We start from the raw sequence: 17698 nt of genomic DNA on the forward strand, positions 1-17698 counted from the left end.
AAAAGAAGAAAGTTTTGTGTATGTAGTTACAACATACACTTAGCAAAAATTGGCAGAGGATGAGTTTGTTCGGCTATTTTTAATTTAATTGCACTCTCATAGGTGGAAAAGGAAAGGAATCTTGGTGCAAGCAAAGTTCAGAATCTGTGACAAGTACACCTAAGCTAGAATGGTAATTTTTAGATTTAACAACAACGGACTGTCCCTATTATGGAACTTTGCAAGGCTAGAGCTGCTAATCGGGATTTTAATACTAACATTTTATATGAGGACAAAGCTGCAGTTTTCTTTCCATGGCTAAATAGGCAGCAATAAATAAATAGATCTTCTTTTTAGAAAACACACCCAGGAAAATTACTTCTACTACAATAATTCTTTTAATAATCAAATGGGCTATAACTTAAACCCAGAGGTTTAGTTAAACATAGCATTAGTTATCAATCTGGGAAAGGCTTTTAGATCTGGTTCCGTGATGTGTCTTTCTAAAGTCGTGTTATTAGCCTTCCATCATTCTCTGAGACCTCTGCTCTTCTTTCCTGTCCACCTTCCCCCCATGGTGGAAGAATGCCTTTTAGTCATTCTTCCACCATCATAAAAGAATTCCTAGAATTACGTGTAGGTTGTCACACAACATGTGCCCTAATCTCTTCAGACGATGGGTAAGTGAAGTAATTTCCCTATCTTGTAAATATGAGTCAACGTATTTGTTAAGAGAAAATGTGTACCTTAACATAAAATACGCTTTTTAAAAAACAAGATGCAGCCTTGATCAGTCCTGAATTTTTTATTATTATCATTGATGGTTTATTTTATTACATTTCTATTACACACATTGACTGCCTGTGTCCCCTGCCCTGCGGAGGAGGCTGTCCCATCACTGGTGTCAAAAAAGTTTCAACTACTAGTCTAAGCAGCTTTTGCATTGAAATGGAGGAAGCTTCACTTTGTCCTTTGCCTCAGACAGCAAAATGTATTGGGGTGGGCCTTTGTATCCCCTTTTCCAGCCAGAAAGCTACCTGAAAGACTTAAAAAAATGTAATCGATAAAGGCAGCCCCTTGCTCTCAGACCTACAATCTTAAAAGAAACGACACAAACGGAAAAAGGAGGAGGGAAAAAAGCGAATCTAGGCATTTGGTCTAAATTTGTAATGACCAGCTAGAATGGAAATATTTCAAGGAGAGGAGGAGCCAAAATTGTGGGTCTGTCAGCAGAGCTGATGGAGAGGCTCTGTGGTCCCATCTTTCTCCTTGGCATTGTCTTATCACCTGATGGGACAGCTGCTGTAGATGACATTTAGGTCTGCCCCAATTGCACATAATGTGCGGTCTGGATATACCGTATTTTTCGCTCTATAACACGCACCCGACCATAACACACACGTAATTTTTAGAGGAGGAAAATCCGTAGGCATGCCACCCGTAGGCATTCCCTCCATAACACGCACAGACATTTCCCCTTACTTTTTAGGAGGAAAAAAGTGAGTGTTATGGTGCAAAAAATACGGTGATTTATAGAAAAAAGGGGGTGCATGTGTATCTGCTATACCTCCCCTGCTTGACCACAGTCTGCTCTTTCAGTTGCTTTTTCTCCTCAGCTGAACTCTGATCCTTGGCTCGGCAGAAAGATAATCTTGTGGGGAAGAGGCAGTGAGGAGGGTGCAGCCCCTGCAACCTTCATACCCTCTTCATGTGGTAAACATTAGACATTTCCCCCTGCTTGATATGCACTTCGGTGAAGGCCCTGTTTTCAACAAACAGCTCTGTTGCCATGTGTTGTTTGGTCTTTAGGAGCAGTTGCTTGCTAAACTTACAGCACCACACTGGAGATTAGTGCTGCCTTCAAGAACACACGTCCCAACTTTTCCTTCTAGATAGCACAACAAAATAGTTAATGGGAACATGGCTAATTTGTAATCCCAGATATATCTTGTAATATATTAATTATTACCAGCTTTGGGCCCTGCCGCCATCAATAGATAAAGCCCGCTGAGGAGAAACGCCAGTCTGTTGGTGGAGTAGGCCTTAAACATTTCCTAAGCTTAAAGTTGAAAAGTAACACTGGTAAAATGTGCTATATATTTTTCTTTCTGTCACTTTCTGTGGTGCATTAGCTCAGACCAACTTAAAAGATCTTGTGGGATTTTTATATTTAGAGACTGTTGGTCTAGTGTAGCAAAAACGGCAGTGCAGTCCTACACATATTTACACAGAAGCCCTGTTGAGTTCAGTGGGGCTTACTAAGTGGATATAGAAAACCCCCAGTTTGATGGTGCTGGTGATAATATTATTATTATTAGTGCTGCCATCCACTCTGGGCAGCTTCCAGCAAATTGTGAAACCACAGTAAACAATCAAATATTAAAAATCTTGCTTTGTCCGTAAACTCACTATGTAGCTTTAAGCAAACCACCTGTCCTCAGTCGCTCCATCTGCAGTATGTGGTAAATGTGCTGACTTGTACAGCTACACAATGCACGTGAGTTACTTTGAACACAAAATACTTTACAAAGGTTAAGTGTAACTATGATTAAATCTCCCATTTCCATGTAATATCTTCTGAATGATACCCAAATTCATGCCTAGCACAGAATATCAATTTTGGTTTCTCTTGGTTTCACTGAGTTTCTCATTTTTCTAGTCATAAATTCAGTTTGCCCCTCCCCCTTTTGTTAACAATGTGTTAAAACTCACCAGCATTTTATTGTAAATTTCTGCCGATTTACACATTTTTGTATGTAATCTATGCCCACACTATTTAGTTGGAGAAGCACTAAATTCAAATAATAACTGTGTTTTGGTTCACATATGGTTTTGGAAAGGGTCAATTAGAAGAAGAAGAAGAGTTTGGATTTGATATCCCGTCTTTCACTCCCTTTAAGGAGTCTCAAAGCGGCTAACATTCTCCTTTCCCTTCCTCCCCCACCACAAACACTCTGTGAGGTGAGTGGGGCTGAGAGACTTCAGAGAAGTGTGACTGGCCCAAGGTCACCCAGCAGCTGCATGCGGAGGAGCGGAGATGCGAACCCGGGTCCCCAGATTACGAGACTACTGCTCTTAACCACCACACCACACTGGCTCTCCAGGAAGGTTCATATTAAAATCCTAGCTGAACCAAATTCCTTTCCCATCCCTACATAGTGAATAGACTGTGGGATCTGGGTACAGACCACTTTCAGGCATCTCAAACATAGCTCTGAAGTATAACACAGAAAGTGACCCTCATTGAGATGGCCCCCTTCTGGGCTCTTCGATGCCATTTTTGGGTGGAATTCAACCCCATACCAGCAATCTGAGGTTGCAGAATTGCACTTGTTTGGGAGACCTTGTGCAACAAACCCCCTTCCCCAAAATATCAGATTATTTGCAAGAAGGAAAGTGATTGGGAAATGTACCAGAAAGTGTGCAACAATACTTGCCTTGACACAACATCATCTAATCGCCTCACAAAGAAATCAGAAGAAACACTTGTTAGATAGCCAATGCTGTCAAACAAATCAGGGTTAATGCTCAAGAAACAGCTTATCTGGAAGCTCCCATAGCTTGCAGCTGTGCACAGAGGCAATACATCTCTTCTCTCCAATACTTCAGTGACAACATCACTGCCTTATCCAGGGTCCTCCCGACTCTTGGCAGTGTCAGATAGGTTTCCTGTGTTGACATGGGAGCCAGGGAATCATTTCTGCTCATTTGGTTTCCAAAGGGAACGAGGAAGGGGCAATATGTCCTCAAATGTGCCCCAGCAGTAGTCGCTGGCTGGCTGAGTGCGGAACAGACCTATTTGTTCAACACCCTTGTAAATAGAATTCCCTTCCCATTAGGTCACTCACATGGCTAGTTTTACTCATGCACCAGACTACCGTCTCTCACATCCATTCTACCTCAATGGTACTTGCAGCCGTTAAAATATAATCTAATTTAGAATAGATTGTTGATAAGGATTATAAAGCTAGCTTTTCGCTCTGACATGGTATGTTGGATGCTACACATTCCTAGTGCAAAGGAATTCACAAAATGGGCCTCTTTCAAGTCCTAACAAAGCAGCTGTGCTTACCTTTGCACCAGAGGAAACCCACAAGTCTGTGCCAACCTCTCTTGAATCAGACAGCATCAACAATGTCCTTAAATTTGGCTAAATCATGTCTCAGTGGCTTATTTTCACGTTGCTACCATAGCACCTCACCATCCCTGTTGTGTAGACAGTCCCACAGTCTTCTAGGTTTATCACGTGTTCCCATTTTAATTCCCCGTGGGCAGGACTTTTCCCCCAGCTGGAACTGCCCAGAACTCAGTTCCTGCGCTTCTCAGGTGGGCGCCATTGCCATTATAAGAGAACAAGGGAGAAGTTCATGATGGGTTCCGGCACCTCTTTTTCTAGAGGTGCAACCTTCCAACAGTTTGACTTCACTCCCAAAGGTACACTTCTCCATTGTCTCCTGAGACAGACGGATGCCAGTAACGCTCTCTGTAATTTCCATGGTTAGCATAGCTGTTTTGTCAGTGCTAATCCTCTGCTGCTAAGAGGAAAATGTTTCTAAGATTCTTCATTGGATCTCCCTCCCCACTGCCATGCCTCCCAATAAGAACTGGATTTTCTGAATAAATATTTAGAAATGAATTTGGGAGGCTGGTTGAAGGGAGGAAGGGAAGACAAAGCATTCTCCCTGATCTGACCTCTGTTCATTGGATTGGCCTGGTTATTTACCCAAAGGGTTGGATGTCAACAACTCAGTAAAGTGGGAAGCAGGATTACTGTTGACACAGATAAAAGTGACAAGATAGCTCAGTCAATCCATAAATGGGGGGAACGACATGAGGGCAATAACCTCCATTAGGACCAACTGAACAGTCATGAAAAAGTAAGTTTCCAAGATAATAAAAAATGTGATGCATAACAAAAATAAGAGGGAGGAATAGAGAAAGAAAAATATATTGTCAAGGAGGTGCAGAGAGCCAGTGTGGTGTAGTGGTTAAGAGCGGTGGACTCGTAATCTGGGGAACCGGGTTCGCGTCTCCGCTCCTCCACATGCAGCTGCTGGGTGACCTTGGGCCAGTCACACTTCTCTGAAGTCTCTCAGCCCCACTCACCTCACAGAGTGTTTGTTGTGGGGGAGGAAGGGAAGGGAGAATGTTAGCCGCTTTGAGACTCCTTCGGGTAGTGATAAAGTGGGATATCAAATCCAAACTCTTCTCTTCTTCTTCTTCAATGCCAAACTTCAGTGTGATCCCACCTTGGGGCCACTGATGCCAACAAGTGCTCCTGCTGCTGTTGTTTGCCACTGCTACCAAGCCTCCCCTCTCCCTGCTTAGCCCCCAGACATGCTTTAGTGATGGCACTTTTAAATGGTTGCTAAGCTGGTGCTTGGCTCTTTGGAAGGAAAATGTGTTTGAAATCTAGGGTTTCTTTGCAGCCCTACATGGGTGGTGGGTGGGTTAAAAGCAGGCGGTGGGCTAATATATATAAAAAACAGCTTATAAGCATCACTGCTACAGTGCGGGATGGTAACAAAGTCAGGGAACATGGACTTTGAAGAATGTCTAGTAACACTATATTGAACAAAAATATTGCAGGGTTTACACAGCTTGCTTGGCTCATGGTTTTTCTTTTCCAAAGCAAAGGCAACTAGCACAAGGGATTTCTTGCCCTTTCTGTTCCTAGTAGCAACTTGTATTTTGAAGCTTCTTTGGGCAGATATGGGTTGTTGATGGAGTGTACACCAATGAGATTGCAACTGCAGGTCTGTGTACATAGGATGTGTGCATGTATTCTTGCATGTGTGTCGCTACTAGTCAGTGCAAGAAAAAGAGGTCACCCTTCTGCAAGGGAAAACTGCTTTAAGGTATGTGGTTGCTTTTTAAAAAAAACACACAACCAAGCTGTGTATAAATTTTATGAGATAAACACATATTTATTCATAATAACAATTAGTAAAAAATATCTTGAACCTCTTGCCCCAGGTTGATCGGTACTTGTACCACATGCGTCTCTCTGATGACGTCCTCCTTGATTTGATGGCCCGTTTCCAGGCAGAGATGGTGAAAGGCCTGGCAAGAGACACCAATCCAACAGCCACACTAAAAATGCTGCCAACTTTTGTGCGGTCCATTCCTGATGGCACAGGTAAGCAGCCGTTCTGCATTCCTCCTGCCATTATCAACGATAGCAATGAGGCTATCGATGGCTACTAGCCACAATGGCTATGATTTGTCTCCAGCATCAGAAGGCAAAACGCCTCTGGATGCCTGTTGCTGTTAATCACAAGTGGGGAGACTCATGTCCTGCTTGAAGGCATCTCATGGGCTTGTGGTTGGAGGATGTTGGACCAGATGGACCTTAGGCCTGATCCAGCAGGGCTTTTCTTATTTTGCTAATTTTAAGAGGATGGTTCGTGATAGCGGCGCTGAGATTTCCCCAAGCCAAAAGCAGAGCACAAGGAGGCAGTGTGAGGGGAGAATGAAGCTGCCTATCTTCCCCATCTCCCCTCAAAGAGATGAAATGAATTCCAGGATTGTATAAGTAGGCACAATGAAGGAAAACCAAGATCCTGTGTCCTCTAATTTTGGGCAGAAATTGCAATGCACCAGTGTTGGAACAGGTACTTGCCTTTGGTTGCTGCATGCCAACCTGGAGATGGGAGTCCAGCAACATCTGAAGGGTCACTGATTCCCCATCTCTGCTCTAATATCAACCATATAGTACAAATACATTGGACAATCTGTAAGAACCAGACAACACACAATTGTTTTTTATGTTGAGATTCCTGCATTGCAGGGGGTTGGACTAGATGATCCCCAGGGTCCCTTCCAACTCTACAATTCTATGATTCTATGTCTCTGATAATGTTTTGCCTGTGTGCATTTTGGACTGTCAGAGGCAGTATGTCTCTGAATGCCAGTTGCTGAGAATTGTAACTTTTGGGGGAACCATTTCGCTACTGTGACACATGGTATGCTACGTAGCATAATGCTAGATGCCTGGTGGAGATGCTTCTGGAGAAATCTTTTAAGAAGCATATATGCCTCATATGTACAACTGAGTTTCTAGAATATTTGGCTTTTAAAAAATATAGTAAGAATGGCACCAATGCCCATGTCTGATCTCTCTACTGAGACCCTGCTTGGGCTCTGATGCAGAGTTACCTGAAGTTTGGAAGACCCAATCATTTCTACCTGTTGTTTGTGTTACAGAAAAGGGAGAATTTCTTGCTTTAGACCTTGGGGGCTCCCGATTCAGAGTCCTAAAGGTCAAAGTGTCTGAAAATGGGAAGCAAAATGTTCAAATGGAGAGTCAAATCTATCCAACACCTAAAGAAATCATCCATGGGAGTGGGACAGATGTAAGTAGCGTATCTTCCTCTGAAACATGCTCTCTGTGAAGAATGTATCCTAAGACATAAAAAGATCATATTAGCCAATTTTAGTTTTAATATTTGCAAGCTCCCAAGGCATACAACTTTCTCCGGGAATAGTTATTCAGAGCACCTCAACAGATGGCAGCTGCATCTGGAAATGAGCATGGCTTACTAAAAGTCAACCAAACCATGGCTGCCACATGCTGAGAATATGCATTAATCTTTAGCAAGCCAGTGACAATTTTGGGATGATAGATGCATAGGATACTGGGGGATAATAGATATAGGATACAGAGGCTATGGCTGCATTCAGACACATTGTTGTGTTAGTTTTATGAGTTATAGCGCTAGCACTTCTACCCCAAATTCTAACATTCCTTTCACACCACAATACCCTGTTGTGTTTTGATCACTATACTGCCATGATGTACTAAATTTTAAATGGCAGGAAATAACAGTATGCCAGGATACTGTCCCAAATTTCATCACATGGGTTTCAGTGAAAACAGCAGGGAAGCTACAGAGCACAAATTTCCCGAGGTTCTCCTAGTTAATATGCAAACAGATTTTATTTTTCTGGAGAAAATTAAGAGGGAATTGAGTGCTAAACTTCTGCTAGATTCCACTAGGTTTCCAAAAGTGGGTTTTACATTGTGTGAAAGATTACTCAAAACATGAAAACTGACAGGTAAGGAACTGTTGGGAAGATGAGATAAAGTACCCTCTGAATTAGGGTTGCCATATTTCAATAAGTGAAAATCTGGAAGCAAAAGTTATTGAGCTTTTTGGGCAAAATTGGAACAACAAAATGGACGTTTTTGAGCCTTTTTTTCAGTAAAATTGCCAAAAATGGCACTGCTGACATGAGGTGCCATATGACATTTCTGCTGATTTCAGTCCAGACACTGCTTCGAAGAGCAATATTCCAAGAAATTCTGGAGAGATGACAACCCTACTCAGAATGCAGCCTCGTTTATGCTGACCTTGTGATAATGTACCTTAGGCTTTTTTTGTTATCATATTGATAGAAAATATAACCATTGTTAATTAAAGGCATTGCATTACCTCCTATTCCATTTGAGCCATTCTCCATTGAGAATATTATATATTCTACTAGGTAATATATAATAACTCACACTTCCCCCCCTATTTTGATGCAGCTGTTTCAGTATGTAGCTGACTGTCTTGCAGACTTCATGGAGACAAAGAATATAAAGCATAAGAAATTTCCTCTTGGCTTTACCCTATCTTTTCCTTATATACAGAGAAAATTAGAGGAGGTAAGACCAATGTTCTTTATGGCTTTGTAACCAGGGTGAATTTCTCCCAAATTATTAACCAAGAGCTCCAGAGCTGAGAGGCTGCCATTAGCAAGCAGCAGGGGCTCTCCTGAAATGCCACTTTGCCCATGCTTGGAAGGTACAGAATTTGTTATGCAGAGAATATAGCTTTGCAGAAGTGTGCATTATATCTGCTGGTTGTGACACTAAGTATATAAAACAGGTGTACAATTTTTGCTTCTAAAACTCAGGGGCTGAGAGTGTGATGGGATGGGAATAGCAGTTGTGCAGAGACAAGAATACTAGGACAAGTCACTGCATGGGACTCGGAAAGCAGGAAATATGAGTCCTTCTGCCTTGGGAAAACCTGAAAGTGCATAGGGATAGACAAATTTGTCAATTTCAGTTTCCTTCAGCTTTTTGTTTTCCGAGTCAGTTCTCCTCATTTCCATTTTTTAAATCCTTTCGAAAATTCATCAGCATTATATATCTCCTGATGTACAATTTTTTGTATGCAGTTTTGATTAATGTTTAGATGAAGGGAGGCTTGCCTGGTGCCTTCATTATACATCTTTAGGTGCCAGGCGAAAGCATTCCTCTTCAACTAGGCCTTTGGCTGATTAACACCCTATATCCTTCTTCAATGAGTTCCAGTTTTTATTGTGTATTTTGTGCTTCTATCTTGTATTTTTATGCTGTGAGCCACCTTGAGAATCTTTGGATGAAGGGCTGTATAATAATAATAATAATAATAACAACAACAACAACAACAACAACAACAACAACACATTTTTCAAGTGATTTCTCCAAAGATAATCAATTTCTGTATTTCCCCCCAAATATATGGATTTTATACTACCTCTGCCTCTTTGCATATCTGTCCAATCAAATATTTGATGCTTAAAAAATGTTTTAAGGTTTTATACACTGTTAATTTTTTATTAATATTTAAAATGAGAGCAAAACAATACATTAGATCATGAACTACCGGTAAATTATAGTCAATATGTTACACCAGCCCATGCATAAACTAGAGAAAGAAAAAATAACACACACACGCACACCCAAAAATAGGCTCTCTCTTTCTCCTTTATATGCTACTCTTTAAGCCATGCTGCACACATTGTTAATGGATAATTGCTTCTTTTATTTCAAGGGTATACTGATTTCTTGGACAAAGCATTTTAAAGCCAGAGGAGTTCAGCAGACAGATGTGGTGAAATCTCTCCAGAAAGCCCTCAGAAAACACCAGGCAAGTTCAGAATTAATATTTGTTTTTAATAATCTGATTGCATTAAAAAAAAGTTGACATTTCCTAGCAGTTCTGGTGTACAAGCTGGGACATTGGCACATATCGTATGTAGCGCTCTGCAGAAAAAGAAACTGCCCCATTCAAACCTACAAAATTGTTATGTCAGAGCTTTTTCCTTCCTTGAAGTAAATGAAAGGACTTGGATCAACTTGTGCATTTCATCAGAGTATAATGGTCTGTCTGTCTGAAACTTCTAGGTGGTGCTGATATGCACCTCCACTTTGAAGTTCCCATCCCTAGGTATTAAGCTGATTTTGTTTTTGAAAACCCTGTGGTTCTTATTGATTGTAAGAATCTGAATATGTATTATTTTGACTTTACTGGTATGTTGCATTTGCCTCATTAGGACATTGATGTAGATATCTTGGCTTTGGTAAATGACACAGTTGGAACGATGATGACCTGTGGATACGATGATCAGCGATGTGAAGTTGGTGTCATTATTGGTAATTCTATATCTTTTTTTTAACAGAGGCAGGGCCAATCTGGCTTAAGATAAAGTGAGTGTTCTGGGAGTGTAGAACAGTTGAGCCCATGTGGCATTGCACAAGGCACAAAAATTATTTTTTCTTAGAAAAATTCAATTCAATTTTTTATTATTATTATGAAGTCTATACATCGCCATGTGTTTCTTCCCCCCTTCCCTTCCCCCAACAACCTCCAAAATGAATCCGCTGGACTCAGGAACAGGCACAAATGCTTGCTACATGGAGGAAATGAGCAATATTGACTTAGTGGAAGGTGATGAAGGAAGGATGTGCATTAATACTGAATGGGGAGCCTTTGGAGATGACGCATCACTGGATGACATCAGGACAGAGTTTGACAAGGAGATTGATTTGGGCTCTTTCAATCCTGGTAAACAATTGTAAGTTTAGTCATCAGCTTGGGATAAGACATCTTTCTAGTAATGTAGATATTTAGGCATGTGCGCCATCTCAAAACAACCATGAAATAACACCGGGACAGAAGTAGCATTGAATATATTAAGCGGCAGGCAAGTACTGTGAAGCACCATTGATACTATTTAGGAGGAGTGTTTTGGCCAAGAATCTGGTTAAATCCTAAATCCCCAGGGGTTTAGTATCCTTCCAGTGATTTTTTGGGGTAGGCGGGGGGACAGTGCCCTTCTCTCTGACCCCAAACACATTCCTAACTGTACTTTCACAGAAGGGTGCTGAATGGCCCACGCTAAATAAATTGTGTGTGGCGCAGTGTGTGTGTTCTGAGTTGGGAGTTTTTTCTGAGTCCTTCCCCCCATTCCAGCAGTAACTTAACTGCAAAGAGGAGGAAGGGGGTGTAAAAGAATAAAGAGTCCTTTGCTGCCATCTTTCTTTCCACAATCCTTTGTGGGTCTCCGTGTGCTGCGCTGGCTCACCAGATGCAGCTTGTCACGCTGGCCACGTGACCCGGAAGTGTCTGCGGACAGCGCTGGCTCCCGGCCTATAGAGTGAGATGAGCGCACAACCCTAGAGTCTGGCAAGACTGGCCCGTACAGGCAGGGGTACCTTTACCTTTACCTTTTAGTAGCAGTAGTAGCAATAGGTAATCATGATAACAATAATGATTTTAATAGGGAGCGCTTCCAGACAGAGGATTAATATTACAAGTGAGTCATTGGGAACAGTTTTTTCTCCTTTTTTGGGGGGAAATTACTGGATTTCTTCCAAGAAATGTAAATGTAATTCTTTATTAGAAAGCATGAAATGCCCTTGATGCTTTCTGACAACAGCTTTCTGTTGAATTGCAGGTTTGAGAAGATGATTAGTGGTTTGTATTTGGGAGAACTCGTAAGAATTATTCTTCTGAAAATGACAAGGGAAGGTTTGCTTTTCAACGGGAAGTTGTCAACAGCTCTCTGCACCAAGGGCAAGATTGAGACAAAACACATTGCTGCCATGGAAAAGTAAGAGGCTTTAATCTGTCCATCAGAGAGTTTTCTGTAAGTCCAGCTTCCGTTCTACAATTTGTGCAAGCATTGATTTTGGGCAGCTACTCTGCCTTCAAAGCTACTCTGCTTTGGTGAGGCCAAACGCTTGCAGATGTTATTTAGGGCAGCCTCTTCCTCCTTCTTGCTCCATAGATCAGACCAGGTACGATGAGATTTCAGATAGAGTGGACAGTCAATCACACAAAAGCAGTACATGTTGCTGCAAAAAATAGGACACAGCTTTGCATGTAATCTGCATGTACTAATTGGCATGTATAGATGCACCTTTAGAAATTACCATGATTTAAATAGAAACATAGTACATCTCAGGACAGTAGGGAAGATGGTGGCCAAGGGTCTGTTGACCAGGTAGAAACTGCTGGTGGGCAACTGCAAGGCCTCTGCTCTCTTTTCTTATGGTTTCTTGGCTGTGTACATTTAAAGCACATGACTTCCTCCAAAGAATTCTGGGAGCTGTAGTCTGTCAAGGGTGCTGAGAACTGTAATTCTATGTAGGGTAAGCTACAGCTCCCAGGATTCTTTGGGGGAAGCAACACACTTTAAATGTATAGTGTATATGCAGTCTTTATCTTTAATTCGATTTGGACCAGATAGCCCTTCTGATAGAAGATGCCTTCAAATAGAGGACTGTCCTCTGCAAAGTAGGACACATGACCACCTACTTTCAGAAATTTCTGGCCTGCTTACTGGTTCCATACAGAAAGTGGTTCACCTCTGTCTCCCTCTCACTACTCAAAGCTGAAGTGGTTTCCTCAGGCATGTTTCTGATTCCTTTGTTTCGGGTTAGGTACAAAGAAGGCTTGAGCAATACTAAAGAAATTCTGACGGAACTGGGCCTGGCTCCATCGGAGGATGACTGCATTGCCGTTCAGCACGTCTGCACTGTTGTTTCATTTCGCTCAGCAAATCTCTGTGCTGCAGCTTTGGCAGCGATACTCACACGCCTCCGTGAAAATAAAAAGGTTGCAAGGCTCCGAACGACCGTGGGAGTTGATGGGACGCTGTATAAGATACACCCTCAGTAAGTCACATTGAAGTAGGTAGGGTGGTCATGCCTGGGGAAATTATCATTGCTCATCTGCATATGATAATTAATTTAAGGGTATGCAGTCATCTAGCAATCATGATGACTATGAGCCAAGTTCCCTTTGAAAAAGGGTCAGAAAAATTCATGAGCTGTCAACACTTACTGGCTGTGATAGCTGTACATAACTTTAATGTATCCCATAATGTTTGTCTACTGATGGAAGACTCTTTGATCTAGTGGAGGCTTCCATTGGCAGAATGGAGTTAGAGGGGCAATTTTTTTGTTGATTTTCCTCTCCCTTCAGAAGCAACATGGAGGATGGTGTGGAGGCTGCAGTGAGGAATTGGCAAAAATGTGCCTCCTTTGCCATTATAGTGACATAAGCATCTGCTGGATCAAAGAACCTTCTATCAGTAGAAGGGCACCAATAGAAGGGATACAACTTGATACAGTATTTCTCTGGTTACCAGATGCTGTAGTCAAACTTGAGCAAATGGCTATTGCTATTAATGCCTAACTGATGAGCTTTCCACAGATATTTGGCTGGCCACTGTTTGCTATTCTGATCTAGCAAAGCTTTCTGCTTGGTTCTTGATTAAAACTGCCCTCAGAGGCACTGCTTGGTCAGAAAAAAACTAGCCTAAATAAGATCTTATGGAACTTCAGAAGAATGGTCTGGCAGTGGTTATTGCCAGGGAAATCTGTGATTTGTTTCCTGCGATTCTGTTTCCTTCACACGTCCTGCTTTTGGCATGGATCTTGCACCCACCAAGCTGGGGGGGGGGCAAAATTGAGATGATCCATAAGTGAGAAGAATCATTAATGGTGCCATATTTTGGCCTCACACAGGGCACAAATTTCTGAAAAATTATGGAAGTCTGCCCATGCTTATGGCAGCCCTGTTTAGGGAAGCTTTTAATGTTTGATGTATTACAGTATTTTAATATTTTTTTGGAAGCTGCCTAGAGTGACTGGGGAAGCCCAGCCAGATGAGCGGGGTATAAATAATAATAAATTAATAATAATAATAATAATAATAATAATAATAATAATAATAATAATAATTTATCTGGTTGGCCAATGAGGGAAATAGGATGCTGAGAGGAGGGAGCAGGTAGGCCTTTGACTTGATTAATCAGAGATCTTTTGTTTTGTGCTCATGAACTATGTGGACTTGAATCAAAAGGATTTCCTTGATCTGTGAAAGTCCTAAGCGACATAAGGGAGAAAGCAATTTAGCGTAATGGTGTGTGCTCCCTTGTATTTTATTGTGCACACAATATTTGTAAGCATTTAAAAGACCTTTTTGGCTTTAGGTATGCTAAGCGTCTCCATAAAGTAGTCAGAAGGCTGGTGCCCAATTGTGACGTTCGATTTCTGCTGTCCGAGAGTGGCAGTGGGAAGGGGGCTGCGATGGTAACTGCTGTTGCGTGCAGACTCTTATCTCAGCGCAGACAGATCAACGAGGTCTTGAGCCTCTTCAAAATAACCAAAGAGAACCTCATAGGTGTGAAAAACAGAATGAGGGCAGAACTGGAGTATGGCCTGAAGAAAGAAACACATCCTACAGCCACTGTGAAAATGCTGCCCACATTTGTTTATGGAACACCAGATGGAACAGGTAAGAACACAGAAAGGCATATCTAAAACGAAGGGGAAGGTTGATGCAGATTGATTTCGCTTATTTGACTATATTGACAGGGGACCTTCCCATATCCCCCCAGCTTCTCATTCCTTGTTATGGTTATACCATCTGATATTCCAGGAACAAGATTGTAGTTTGGTGCACTGGTTTGCTGTTATTTTATTTCACAACTCTGTATTTTTCTCTGTTACTGACCTAGTTTTTCCGGTGTTTACATGTTCTTGTACGTAACAAAAAATTAAATAAAAAGCTTTTAAAAAGAGAGAGAGAGGAGGTAATAAAAACAACAGATAAGGTCACAGGCTCCCCAGAAAGCAGTGAACATGTTTGAAAAGTGATTTATAATTTTTTTGAACAAGAAGCTCAGAGCCAGCAAGTTTGATTTGGAAATTCCAGAAGCCTTTCTGTCCAACAGTTAGGAAGGAAGACTTCAGTCAGATTAAAATGCTGATTTTTCTGTTGCAGAAAATGGAAAATTTCTGGCCCTTGATCTTGGGGGAACAAATTTCAGAGTTTTGCTTGTAAAAATCAGAAGTGGAAGAAGCAAATCAGTCCGAATGTACAATAAAATCTTTGCCATTCCTTTGGAAATTATGCAGGGGACAGGTGAAGAGGTAAAGTAAAACAAGCCAGTTATTTATTTTTATTGAACCTGTGGAGGGAATGGGGTATTTTACTTGCTTACTCTGTAATAACAGAACCCAATTCCCACTCCAGTGGTTCTCCTAAACCCTTGACACTGACAGCATTCAGTCTCACTTATTCCTTCTGAACAGTTAAGGTAAAGGTAAAGGGACCCCTGACCATTAGATCCAGTCGTGACCGACTCTGGGGTTGCGGCACTCATCTCGCTTTATTGGCCAAGGGAGCCGGCGTACAGCTTCCGGGTCATGTGGCCAGCATGACTAAGCCGCTTCTGGCAAACCAGAGCAGCGCACGGAAACGCCGTTTACCTTCCCGCTGGAGTGGTACCTATCTATCTACTTGCACTTTGACGTGCTTTCGAACTGCTAGGTGGGCAGGAGCAGGGACCAAGCAACGGGAGCTCACCCCGTCACGGGGATTCGAACTGCCGACCTTCTGATCGGCAAGTCCTAGGCTCTGTGGTTTAACCCACAGCGCCACCTGCATCCCTCTGAACTCTTAACTTACCAATAAACCAGTGACTATGGGGTACAGGCATGATACAAAGCCAATCAGATATAGATATTAAATGTAAAGTATTTACGTTTATTCGCAACAAGATTATTAAGTGCACAAGCTTATCTGATTACTTTAAGATAGTATAGTATATTTAAATGTATACACTTTCTTGTCACTTTAAATACCAACAGCTTATCCCCAGCTACTTTGAGTTTGACCTCACCCCAAAGCTGCACTCCTGCATTGTCTCCTGAGACAGATAGATGCCAACAACATGCCCCAAAAAACCCCTTTACTGATTTACTGAAGTGCAGGTGTGTCTTGCTGTGTTGCTATTGAAATCTTCCCTCTGGTGATCCTGCCAGTCACCAGAAACCAACATGCCAAGCTGCTCCTCACTTCTCCCCGCCCCCCAGTGCAGATTGGTTCTTCCCTTGCCCCTTCAGCCGAAGCCAAACAATTAAGCTACCCCCAGCAAGTCTTTGGCCTCCAAGTCATTCCACCTGCCACTCAGACCTTCCTTCGACATTCCCCAGTCCTTGTCCTCCACTGCCTTCTTCTGACTCGACTCCACAAACATAAAGCACCAAGAACTCCAATAATATTCTCTTTCTTCCCTTCTAGCTGTTTGATCACATTGTCCAATGCATTGCAGACTTTTTGGAGTACATGGGCATTAAGGGTGCCCGACTTCCTCTTGGCTTTACTTTTTCCTTCCCCTGCAGACAAGCATGTATTGATAAGGTAAGGAGGGGAGCTGAGATTTGACATGCTGTTTTGTTTCCTCTTTTAATCTGGCTTAATCTTTGCAGAATTTTCCATAGAAACATTTCATTATTGTTTTAATTCTTCCCTTCCCTTCCCTGTGGACTGACAAGAGTTTTATCACAGGTTTTACCAGACAGTGTATAAAATTGAATGTGTTAAACAAAAAACAATCTCATTCTTGAACGCACTTAGGCAGATTTACTTTGGACAAGGCATGCTTGACACAAGGCTGCTGATGCATACAGCAGCTCATGGAGAGTTAAAGCAAATTATTAAGGATGTGTGGAATACGAAACAACAATTCAGATCGAGTCCAAGGTATATGTTTTTTCTGCACTGAAAAGCCACTTCTATATTTTCAGAGGCTTTGTGTTGCAACAATAACAGGAGTGGCAGTCAGTTTGAATTGCATGACCACTTCTGATACCGGTGTTGCACCTCCGTCGGGGATGCTGATACAGGAAGTAATCAAACCATCCAGCTTTCTGCTTCAGCCATGGCCAGCCAGTTACTTATGGCACCTGGCATACCGTGAAGTACCACTGATTTAAACTTCCCAATGCTATGTAACAGGCTGCCTTGGGAGTTGGCAAGCTCTCTTGCTAGAGAGTGTACATTTGGAAGGGATCTTAGAGATAATCTTGTCTGGACTCTTGCTTGATGCAGGAAACCCACAACGACAGAGTGTATAGCCCTCCTGCTCTGTTCCCTGAAGCATCCCCCTCTATCAGAAAGGGAGCATTTTGGTATTTTAATATTTCCCCAAAATGCAATATGTTGAACCAAGCTCCTCTTGAAAGTGTAATCCAACTTTTAAGTGTTCTACCTATTTTTCTCCTCTTGGTGTAAGCATCTTTCATTTATTGATTGTATGACTCCCCCACTTTAGGGAACTCTTGTTGGGTGGACAAAAGGGTTCAAGGCAACAGACTGTGAAGGAGAGGATGTTGTTGATATGCTCAGGGAAGCTATCAAACGAAGGAATGTGAGTACCATTGTGGGGAAATCTCCCAAAGGTTCAAGCACCAATCCCTTGCTATGACAGTAGTATAGAACTGAATCTCAGTTATCCAAATGTAGCTCTATCACTAGGTGCTGCAAATACTCTAAATGCTTTCAAAGGTGTTGGTTTCATTCTGTGGACTCCTTCGGATATCCTTTTTATTGTGCTTTCATGATGATAGATAGTATAAAGCTAGTGCTTAGTGCACGATACATCAAAG

General features: G+C 41.9%; 1 protein-coding gene across 5 annotated transcripts in view; it reads left to right on the top strand.

Moving 5' to 3' along the window:
- The window catches only part of LOC310706791 (hexokinase HKDC1), a 28448-nt gene that overhangs the window by 4502 nt on the left and 6248 nt on the right, over positions 1 to 17698 (top strand). For 2 of the 5 annotated variants that reach the window (XM_083503051.1, XM_083503050.1), the window contains exons 2-13: positions 5956 to 6118; positions 7186 to 7334; positions 8510 to 8629; positions 9786 to 9881; positions 10288 to 10387; positions 10626 to 10809; positions 11692 to 11847; positions 12680 to 12913; positions 14236 to 14540; positions 15030 to 15178; positions 16332 to 16451; positions 17365 to 17460. In XM_083503051.1, coding sequence (XP_083359177.1) covers positions 5956 to 6118; positions 7186 to 7334; positions 8510 to 8629; positions 9786 to 9881; positions 10288 to 10387; positions 10626 to 10809; positions 11692 to 11847; positions 12680 to 12913; positions 14236 to 14540; positions 15030 to 15178; positions 16332 to 16451; positions 17365 to 17460 — 1872 coding nt within the window. Of the gene's footprint in view, positions 1 to 855; positions 1299 to 1515; positions 1693 to 1719; positions 2477 to 5955; positions 6119 to 7185; positions 7335 to 8509; positions 8630 to 9785; positions 9882 to 10287; positions 10388 to 10625; positions 10810 to 11691; positions 11848 to 12679; positions 12914 to 14235; positions 14541 to 15029; positions 15179 to 16331; positions 16452 to 17364; positions 17461 to 17698 lie in introns of those variants that run through there. The other 3 variants (XM_083503053.1, XM_083503054.1, XM_083503052.1) reach the window with 3 other exon arrangements.

Source organism: Podarcis liolepis, assembly GCF_965112155.1.
Source record: "Podarcis liolepis genome assembly, chromosome: 5".
In the NCBI taxonomy this organism is placed as follows: Eukaryota; Metazoa; Chordata; class Lepidosauria; order Squamata; family Lacertidae; genus Podarcis; species Podarcis liolepis.